We start from the raw sequence: 12,104 nt of genomic DNA on the forward strand, positions 1-12,104 counted from the left end.
TTAATTCTTAATCCTCATTTCATAATAATTAATTAAGGAATGACATGAAAGTTAGAGCAAGTGAATATGTGTTCAATTGACTCAACTTCGAGTTTCATTGTCAGCGATCGCGAAGTCAAACTTATCACAACATGAATAGTCTAGTATAGTTTACGCTTGTGGTATGATTTGTAAGCTATTATACAAGAATGTAGGTTTACCCACTGTATCTATATTTTTTGTTAGTGGTTCTTTCATATCAAAAATAATAATTAATCATCATTCGGGTTTTTTCTTCTTCTTCTTCTTCTTATTATTATTATTATTATTATTATTATTATTATTATTATTATTATTATTATTATTATTATTATTATTATTATTATTATTATTATTATTATTATTATTATTATTATTATTATTATTATTATTATTATTATTATTATTATTATTATTATTATTATTATTATTATTATTATTATTATTATTATTATTATTATTATTATTATTATTATTATTATTATTATTATTATTATTATTATTATTATTATTATTATTATTATTATTATTATTATTATTATTATTATTATTATTATTATTATTATTATTATTATTATTATTATTATTATTATTATTATTATTATTATTATTATTATTATTATTATTATTATTATTATTATTATTATTATTATTATTATTATTATTATTATTATTATTATTATTATTATTATTATTATTATTATTATTATTATTATTATTATTATTATTATTATTATTATTATTATTATTATTATTATTATTATTATTATTATTATTATTATTATTATTATTATTATTATTATTATTATTATTATTATTATTATTATTATTATTATTATTATTATTATTATTATTATTATTATTATTATTATTATTATTATTATTATTATTATTATTATTATTATTATTATTATTATTATTATTATTATTATTATTATTATTATTATTATTATTATTATTATTATTATTTCCGGTTATATTTGGGCCACAGAGTAAATATGTAATATATTGCGTATGGGCTATGCCCAATATCCCAGTTAATATTATTGAGATGCAAAGCCCATAATAGCTCACTAATTATTAATTAATTTATTCAAACATTCGAACCTTAATTATCAATTTCCCATTTTGCTTAATCTACAGTAGCTTCACAAGATATTACCACTCTGTGCAAATATCTAATACTACTTATACGAATACTACTATCAAAATTAATACTTATATTGATATCAATATTGATAATAATAATAATATTAATATTAATACTAATCGTAATTCTAATACTATACTAAATTACTAATACTAACACTAATATTTTACCATGTTGTAGAAATATAAATTAATGTTGGATGATTAATTGAGTGATATAAATAAGTAGGATGTCACATAGATATGTCAAATATCGCATGCAGATTGCGTCAAATACCGAAAAAAAAAAAATGAAGGTTTACTTTTGTAAATTACATAAATGTGAGTTGTGTGTCGGGATGACATCCTGAAAATTCAAAACACGTATTATACACGAAAAAAAATAACCTTATAATAATTCCTAGGTTTTGACCACACGGGTGCAAAAATTATTGGTCCAATCTAGGACTATGAGAATTAATAAAATGAATTAGTACCTCAATTTATATAATAATCGCGGGTAAGGTAAAAAGCTACTACAAAAGTGTGTCGAATAAGTAAGTTAATTAGTTAATTAATAAAAAGTGTTAGTAATTGGTACATAAATCGCTATTAGAGTATAGTATTATCATTTCTTACATAAAACGTCATTAGCATGTGTATTAGAAGCCAAAAATAGACAGAACATGTTTGAATTGCCGATTTCGAGATTCGTGACTTAGGACATACTCGTGTTTTGTTTGCTCCTCAACCAATTTGTCAATTGGATAATATAAAGTACAAACAATTTTAAATCATCCATTTTTTTATTTTTTATATTTGTTTAAGTATTCTTGTTGTTTAAATATAATTAATCACGTAAATAAAATTTATGTTTGGAAATTAGACATAATTCTTTCAATAGACGAACGTTGTTATTATATGTCACGGTGGTAAACGAGTTGGGCCGCGTTTTTCTGACGAGACGAGCTCGAGCGTTTTCTTAGTTATTTATCAACTCACGAGCTAGCTCGCAAAGTTTTTTTTTTAGGTTTTTATAATTATTTTTTATTTAAATAATCTACAATATAAAATATGTACAATAATATTAAAAGAACACATATAAAGTAAAGAAAAACATATAATTAGAGTACATTGTTTGTTTTGTAATTCTTTTATTATACATAAATAATTTTTAATAATAGAATAATAATTATAATTATAAAAAAATAAAATTCAGAATGAGATTTAGCTCGAGCTCGAGCTCGTCAAATCGATATGCTCGAACTCGATAAAATTGACATCTAATTCCCAAAATTTGGTTGTAAAATAAAATGAAAAACATAATAAAATATAAAATCAATATGCTCTAATATAATGAAGATATATTGATGAACTAACGGTGTTTCCCTAAGATGCCACGTGGCAGTCAAATGCGGGCGGGGCCATTCTGTCTGTCCTGTCATTGCTTCCTCTTCACACCACACGACCCTGGACAGCAACCGGACGGCGCGGCGATTGCGCCGTTACGCACTGTTGCTGATTTCTTCTTCCCCTTCTCTCATAACTTTGCCTAGTTTTTTTTTTTTTTAATTTAATTATTTTCAAGCATTTCTCGAAAAAATTAAAATAGTCAAATAAAATTAATTTATTTTTCTTTTCACAGTATAGACAAAAAGGGTTATATATTACTCATGGAGAGTGTAAATGAATAATTAAGTTAAAATTACAACTAGGGCTGGGACTGGGTTGGGTCGGTCGATTACCAGTCTAAAAATCGACCCATCCGTCAAACTATTCTTGCTCAAATTTGAAAACCGTCGTCGACCCAACCTTCGTGGGTCGGTTGATGGTTGTCAACCGAATATTTGGTTCCGGAATGGGTCGGTTGATGGTTCATATCCACACCCTAGTTCAGTTAAAAAAAAATCAAAATTTAGAGTAAAAATATCCACATTTTGCGTAATGCCACGGTGCGATCATCAGTTATCTGTTCAAAATAATTAATAACAATTTAACGAAAAAATATAATCAGGAAATTCAAAGTAATTTCAAACATGCACAAGAGATTTAGTGGAGTTTTGTGGACTTTTTGTTTAAGCTTGTGCATAAAGAAACTGGTGGAAGATTTATGTCATTTTTTTTTTCCTTTGTTGATTGTTTTTAAAATTTAAAATACTAATTATTTTGATAATTTCAATAACCACTTAAAAATACTCGACATTTATTTTATATTTTTAATAAAATTTTAATAATATAGTTGGATGACCGATAATTATCGGTCAACCAACTTTTGATAATATAAGAAACCACCAACCGACCTATTATAGATGGGTTGGTTGAAATTTTCGACCCAATCCAATGGATCGGTAAAAAATTGATTATCCACCTTCAAATATGGTCGGTAATGGATCGGTTGGTGGATAAAAACCAACCCAGTCCCAGCCCTAAGTACTTACTTTACAAAATTAGTTAAAAATGTTCTTGTTCAATTGCTTTTATTAAAATAAATAAATATATATTTTACTAATTAACTAATTAATTATTCCACAAGGAGTTAACCGAATCTAATATAATCCAAATTAATTATATGTTTCATTTAATAATAAATATATAAATAAAACATTGATGTGGTTAAATACTAGATAGCTAGCTAGAACTTTATTTGATAGGATACCCAATTGAGCTTTGTTGGGCCAATACCCAATTATACAGAAGTATATAATATTATTTGTTGGCCCAATATGTATATGAAATTTGAAATAATAAAAATATTATTAATATTATAAAATATTTCCCGAATATTAAATCAAGAAAGTAGTAGATACGGACAAAACGGTGAGTAGATGCTGAGGTAATCAATGTTCCCCTTCAGTTACGAGTGGCGTCACCCGATCCGACGTGTCACATTAAACTGGCTTAAACAAATATCCAACTCTTTGAACACCGAACTCTTCAGCTTTGACTCAAAATCTATTGACTTTCCATTTAATTTTGACTTTATAAAATTGAAAAAATAAAAATCCAATCTACGTTTTATATTTTTCATTACACTTCTAACTCAAATTATAATATTATATATACACATTTCTTTTTTTATTTTATAGTAATTCATAATTAAAAAAAAATTACCCTTACGATTTACGATCCGTTACAATTCACGATTTTCAATTTGATAAGTGTATCAACTCTGACGACCCATACATACAATATAGTCGGACGATAATAAATTCTCAAAATATTTGAAAATTGTGAGCATATATTTTAAGAGTAATTGCAAGAATACGATTACGTAAATCCAACTTTTTTCCGATACACGAGGAAATCATTTTGTCGTTTTCAAATACAATTACAAAAAATGATACTAGTAATTAAAACCTAAATGTGACAGTATTTATAACTGTTAGAAATGCAAATATTAAGTGACAATATTTAAAATTGTTAGTAATGCACATATTAAGTGACAATATAGACCAATTATTACAATTTACAAGTATCGTGATTTTGAATGTTCATTTAAATTGTCTTATATAATGCTACAATTTATTGAGATTCTAACATATAATATAGTGAATGGCTGAATTCATATATATTAACAAATTAAATCATGTTTACTAGCTAGATAATAATATTCTCCCTATAAATTATGAATTTATGTAATTACATAGTTTCACAACTTTAATTCAAAAAACACATGCGCTAAATTTGCTATGGACTATATTCCAAATTAATCCTATAAATAAAAAATTAACAAATAAAGATTTGTAATATTACCTTAGCATGGCTCAAATTAAACTTCTAATTAACAGTATTAGTTAGCTGCTTAATCTATTCACTATTGCTCATATATTCCTATTTTCAAGCTCCATGTTTGTTTAATTAGTTGGTAATCTCGAAAGTTTTCTCAACTCGAAAATGGATATAAAAAGTTGTTAACGATTACGACAACCTGTATATATAATTACTCGACCTTAATTAGTCGATTTAGTTATACTAATTTTAGTATATTTAGTAAATCTTAATTAACCTAGTTAGCCAAGTAAAGTTTTTATTTATATATAAATAATTTTTTTTATATATATTTTCATAAAAACATATATAAAATAAGTTTTTCATCAACTATCAGTTTGCAATTGATCATTAAACCATGTAAAACATATAATTAATTAGTGAATGAACAAAAATATTTGAGATTTGCTATTTAACAAAGATACTTCTAACTTTTTTGAATTATGAAATGACTTGTAATCCGACAAGTGTCCTTGAGCGTCGGATACGAAACGTGTCCGAAACACGGAAACATTACGAAGTTGAAATTTCCGTGCTACATACATACCCTACGACAGATCATATTAATTAATTAATCATACAATATAAATATTGTAAGATAATTTGTAATAAAACATGGTTCTCATGGCCATTATATATTTCACAATTTCAGCACCAAAAGCTACACAGAAAGTGAAAAAGCTGAGGGCTTTTTAATTTGTATTTATCTTGCTCTCTCTGTGTGTGCAGTAAGGCCAAAAATTATGTATACACACACACAGACACACTGTATATATATTGTATGTAGAGGTGATGGAATAATATACTGTTGAAAAGTGATTTATATTATATATATATATAAAAAAAAAAAAAAAACATGAATTTTGTTAAGGCAAAATTCACGAGATATATAAAAAAAGCAGGTGGCTTATCGCATGTTTGCTTCACGCAAGCAGCTAATGGGGGGTTTGCTTCATCGCGTGGCTTCAAAGTTTTCATTTTATCTTTATTTATTTAAATAATTAAATTAATTAAAGAAAAAAAAACCCAATTTAATACCCTCACCCCACAACACCACCACCCCCCAAAAGAAAGAACAAATACCACCAAACCCTAAAGCCAGAAAATATATATTTTATTTCAAAAGATCAATTACTTTTTTATTTTTGTAATCAATTAATCCCTTCTTTTCTTTCTCTCTCTCTCTCTCTCTAATCTTTTCTCCTTTAGTTTCTCTCTCTACAGTTCAGATCCTTTAGAAGAAGAAGAAACCCTCATTACGTGATCATGTGTATACAGTCCCCTTTTACTTAGCTAGAACAAAATCAAAGATTAGGTTTCTGAAGATTAAAATGATGAGTGCTGCCAACGTGGCAAGCAGTAGCGCGGGCGGTGGAGGGGGGAGCGGCGGCGGGAGCGGGGGTGGAGGAGGCGGCGGTGGGCCGTGCGGGGCATGCAAGTTCTTGAGGAGAAAGTGCGTGGCGGGGTGCATATTCGCGCCGTACTTTGACTCGGAGCAGGGGGCCGCGCATTTTGCGGCGGTGCACAAGGTGTTCGGAGCAAGCAACGTGTCGAAGCTGCTCCTCCACATACCGCCGCACAAGCGGCTGGATGCGGTGGTCACCATTTGCTACGAGGCTCAGGCGCGCCTCAGGGACCCCATTTACGGCTGCGTTGCTCACATCTTTGCCCTCCAACAACAGGTATATTATTATATTTAATATATATTGCATTTCCCCCCCCCCCCCCCAGATTTCTCTAAACTTGCTCTTCATATATACATAAAACTTAATTTTTGTTTAATTAGTACTAATTACTGAATTAAGATATGTATATATATGGATAGCTTTATTCATGGTTCATATTCCTTAAAAAGATCTGTCTTATCATCAGAGTTGGTGAACTAAAGACAACCCTTCATGTAATTTTTTCCTCTTTAATTTCTTACAACACACATATACATACACATATCTATATTATGTATATCTGTATGTGTATGTATATGTATATTTAATTATTTATAGATATACTCTTTATCTCATATCAAGATCGAGAGTTTAATTTAAATCGAAATTTAATTTCCAAAAAAAAATATCACTTAAATTGACAATAATTAATTTGCAGATAGATATATACTGCTTTTCCAATCACAATAATTTGTATGTAATTAATTTAGAAATTGGAAATTAAACTCCAAAAAAGAATGAATAATTATAAATTGGGATTCGATCTTATCACTTTCCAGGTTGAATATTTGGGATATTGAGTACTAAGTAAGGTTTTTGAGCTGGAATATATATGCAAAAGGGGTGATATTTCTTGGCTTTAAGTTTAATTAATTAATTAAATCTTGTTTATTTTGATGTAGAAAATATATAACATAGAACCATTTATTATTTATTTCTTATTTTAAATAAATATAAAATAATGTACTGGAGTGGAGCATGATGTGTTATATTAGGGGAACAGTCAACAGTTACATTGTTTGCTGAAATCAAGAAACCTGATTCTGACTGATTAACTTATGATGATGTGTGTGAGGAAAATTATATTTAGTACTATACTGTACATGCTTCTCTGCCCCCCCTTGCTTTAACTTAATTCATTTCTTGCAATAATTTTTTTTTTTTTATATGTATAAATAATTAAATTCTGAAAATGTTGCTGTTATTGTGGTATTGGTTGGTCATTTTTGTGTAACGCTTTGAGGAAAAAATGGGGTTTTTGCCATTTGGTGATGAGTCCATATATACACATATATATATATATATATATAAAATATACATATATACACACACACCCCCTTGCAGGTCTTTAGGAAATATTGTTTTTGACCATATATTATATATTAGGAGTATATATTATATATATTTTTCTATAGTATTCTAATTTCGTCCCTTACATTTATCTCTATTTCATATTTGATCCTTCTTGTTAATTAAAAAACCCGATTTAGTTCCTCATATTTAAGCATAAACACTTTTGCTCATTTCCGTTAATTTTTTGTTAGTAACTAACAAAACACACATGTGCATCACTGTCTTAACTGTCAGACTAACGATAAATTGACGGAAATGACAAAAAATGTTCAATCGTTGAAACATGATGGACCAATTGTATTTTATGTGGAGATGAAGGATCAAATGTGAAATCGACGCAAACTTGAGGGGCATGAACAGTAATTTATATCCCCACGTTCAGTAGCTTTCAGCACAAGTCAACTAGCTGTAGAAGTGGTCTTGTCTGACAGGGAAACTTCCTAATTTCAAACATGTTGACAATTCCTTAAGCATTACCTATTAATTTTATTAATCTATTAATTTAATTAATATATTAATTGTTTCATTTTTCAAATATTGATATATACATACAGATATTTCATTTTATATATTCTATATATAAATGTAATCAATTTTTTTTTGGGTGAAAATGTGTTTGCAGGTGGTGAATCTACAAGCAGAACTCTCATATCTACAAGCCCACCTCGCCACCCTGGAGCTGCCATCTCCGGCGCCGGCGCCGGCGCAGACACTGTTCGTACCGCCGGCGGCCCAGTCAATGTCAGACAGCTTGCCGCTAATCCCATCAACGTATGACCTGTCAGCACTGTTCGACAGCGCGGTGCACCCTTCGTGGACTCTTCACCAGAGGCAGCAATTTGACCCGGCGCGTCAGTTTTCAGGAAGAGGCCAGCCGGAGTTACAGTCGCCGGCCGCCGGAATAGGCGGCGGCGATCTTCAGGAACTGGCACGTGAACTTCTCAACAGACATGCACCCCCTACAATGCCATGCAGAAATCAAGCTTCCGCTCTGCCACCCCACTCTAGATAAAATAGATTTTAATAATTAAAAAAAAAATTAAAAATTAAAAAAACTGATTAAGGTAAGTAGAAAAGATTTCCCCACTTAAACTTTGAGGAAAATGATTTAATTTTAATTTTAATCCTTTTTTTTTCCTGCGCAGTGGGGGATTGTAAGTTTCTAATTTCGGCGGTCGATCGGTAAATCGACCGTATATTTTTATCATTATTTCTTATTTGTGTTTTTTTTTTTTTTTTGCTTAATTGCACTACTTAGAATCCCACCAAGATGATTCATTGATTCTAATAGCACTAATTGGTATCTTTAATGGAATTTCTTGGTTATTATTTTGACGAGTTTAATTTTATATTTTGAATTGTATATAATAATAATTTAGTTAAAAATTAAAATGGCGGCGGTTATATGGAAGTCCATTTTTTTATTAGTTCAAGACATCCAACATGAAAATACTAATTTACCCTTAATGAAATTTAAAATCAAATAAAAAACACAAAACATTAAAAAATAAAAATAAAATCATTTCCTTTATACAAGACCAAATAAAATACTTAAATCTAGAAACCTCTCTTCCTTATTTCACGACTTAAAAATCTCCTCATTCTCCTTCTTTTTCACAAACCCACCAAGAAATCCTACACACCAAAATCATCAAATACATACTAAACATTCACGATGGAACCAGAAAACAATGATGTGGTGGTTTACGAGGGTGGAGAACACAATGAAATATGTTTTAACCGTTTATTTTTGCTTTTGGATCGTTTTTTTTTTGAAACAAATTCGACGATACTAAAAATCGGTCTGCAAATGCCGATTTTTGTTACTAAAGTCAGTAACCACATTCCGATTTTTTTAATAAAATCGGTACTTAAAAACCGATTTTTGTAGTACAAATCGGCATGACAACACCGATTTGTTTTTGTATTATCGGTATTGTCATGCCGACTTGTACTACAAAAAACGGTTTTTAAGTACCGATTTTATTATCTGTGTTTTTTTAAGACCGTTTTTCCATACTTTCGTGCAACAACCTAAGAGATTGATGGAGGATCATTCAAATGAATTATCTAACGAATAAATATTTGAGACACGGAAAGCTCTACTCGATTGGGTTAAAGAAGTTGGTAGACGCCACCGAATGATGATAAACATTTTCGTTTCAAATATTTAAAAAATATCAATTAACCAAATATACAATGTATTATTTAAAAAAAATCCGAAAAATATCGATATCCAAAAACCGATTTTGTACTCAATAATCGACATTAGAACGCCGATTTTGACTTGTAAAGTCTACGTTGTGTCGCCGATTTGGTTAACAAAAATCGGCATTATGACGCCGATTTTCATGTACAAAATCGGTCTGGGTAAACCGATTTGGGAAACCAACGTAAACAAAAAAAATCAATTTCAATAACAATTTTTTTCCAAAATCGGCCAAAGCATTGCAACCCAACAAGAAATAAGCAAGATTAATGCTCATTCATACATATTTATTAAGAATCAATGCTCGATTAATGTTTTCGAATTGACAAACAAAAGTTTAGTAAAAAGGACATCGATGCTCGATTAATGTTTTCGAATTTACAAACAAAAGTTTAGTAAAAAGGACTTACTTGTTGGTGGTGGTGCGGTGGTGGTGCGGTGGTGGTAATGGTGCGGTGGGTGGGTCGCTGGTCATCGCCGTTACGGTGGAAGTCTCGCTGGCCGGCGTCGCGGCGGTAGTCGTGATATTTTTTTTTTGTTTTCTTTTTTTTTTTTTTTTTTTTGATTTTTTGGTCTTGAACAAATTAAAAATATGATTTATTTGCATTTGAGTATTATTTGTGGATAAGGGTATATTTGTCCTCTTTGGTCTTGATGTAATAAAATTAAATTAATTTACGGGCTTGAACTAATAAACTCCTTTATGTGAGTTTGAACTAATAAAAAAATGGGGTTGCATATAACCGCCGCCAATTAAAATACATTGCATAAAGAAGATTACTTATCGGTTCACGTTCGTTTATAATTTTTTCGCTTTTAAATGATATCGACACTTTGGTACGGATTTTTCTCATGTCGTGTTCTTCGAACTCAATATATATATATATATATATATTTTTTCGGTGAATCTGCTGAAACTAATGTTAACGCAAGCAAAGCACATGTGTGTTATTCTCAATTAATACGTTTTCTGTAAATTAAATATGTTATTCAATTATTAAATAAAAAATACTCAAATGATCTAAAATCAATAAAAAAAATAAAAAAAATAAACACAAATACAAATAATTGAATTTTGTTGTACGGATATTTATCGGCCCACTCTATTAGTGGACGCTCCATATCCAGCCCAACTAAACTAGTTTAGAGCCCGTAGAATTATTACCTGGCCCACTTCTTCTTCATTTTTTTTCTTTTCTTTCCAAATGGCTTTTCTAAGAAATTATTTATTCTTTCTAAAATAATTTTTTTTTATATCTTCTCATCAATTCGATTTTAATTTATAGGAACTAAGAGCAACTCCAATGGAGTTATTAAATGGGGTATCAAAATCCTTAACTACCATTTTGATAATTTAAGTTAGAAATTTTCCTCTCCAATGGAATTATCAAATGAGTTTCTATTTTGATATTTTAATTTTTTGGATGTAAAAATACATCCGGAAGACATAATACCAATTGGAAGTTACACAACTTAATCACCTAAATAACCAATTAGAAAATGACAAGTATTAATTAAAATATATAATTACATTATTTATTTTTAATTAGGAACTATTTGATAACTATGGTTGGAGCAAATAAATTTATTTAGGTATCAAATTAAAATATAAAATATCAAATAAATATTTGATAATTAATTTTGATATTTGTGGGTTGGAGTTGCTCTAATAAGGCAGAGCTTGAAAAGGATGACAATAGCGGGAAATACCGGCCGCGAAAACATATGGGACGAGCTGTATGCCGTATTGGGACTAATGAAATTTTTTATACCGGATACATACCGGGGATGAATTGTGCTATATCCGCCCCGTACCCCAGTCCCGCACCCCTGGTCCATCATTGTATTTTAATATGTACATATATTTAGTTGGTGCATTAGTTTAAATTAATTTTTCATCTAATCTTATTTCCATAATTTGAGCTCCTTTACATGAAACTTAATTTTTTTTAGCTCGTTTTCACATGAATAATTTGAAAAACATACATATATATATATATATATATATATATATATATATATATATATATATATACATTTAATTTGGGACTTACTTTTTGGGTTTTTAAAATTGCTATTTGCAACTCATATTTATTTTTGTTTCTCTCTCTAGAAAAAATTACTCTCGTCGCTAATTTGGCCTAAAATCATCTATGTTGAAGTGATATATGAACACAAATGAG

General features: G+C 29.0%; 1 protein-coding gene across 1 annotated transcript; it reads left to right on the forward strand.

The window, feature by feature from the left end:
- The first annotated feature begins 6,055 nt into the window (after positions 1–6,055).
- LOC105963979 (LOB domain-containing protein 30) lies at positions 6,056–8,929 on the forward strand. Its single transcript, XM_088813818.1, has 2 exons — positions 6,056–6,596; positions 8,335–8,929. The coding sequence occupies exons 1-2, from the start codon at positions 6,246–6,248 to the stop codon at positions 8,722–8,724; spliced, it is 741 nt and encodes a 246-aa protein (XP_088669944.1). The 5' UTR covers positions 6,056–6,245; the 3' UTR covers positions 8,725–8,929.
- The last annotated feature ends 3,175 nt before the right edge of the window (positions 8,930–12,104 follow it).

Source organism: Erythranthe guttata, chromosome 2, assembly GCF_056151865.1.
Source record: "Erythranthe guttata isolate IM_541 chromosome 2, IM_541, whole genome shotgun sequence".
In the NCBI taxonomy this organism is placed as follows: Eukaryota; Viridiplantae; Streptophyta; class Magnoliopsida; order Lamiales; family Phrymaceae; genus Erythranthe; species Erythranthe guttata.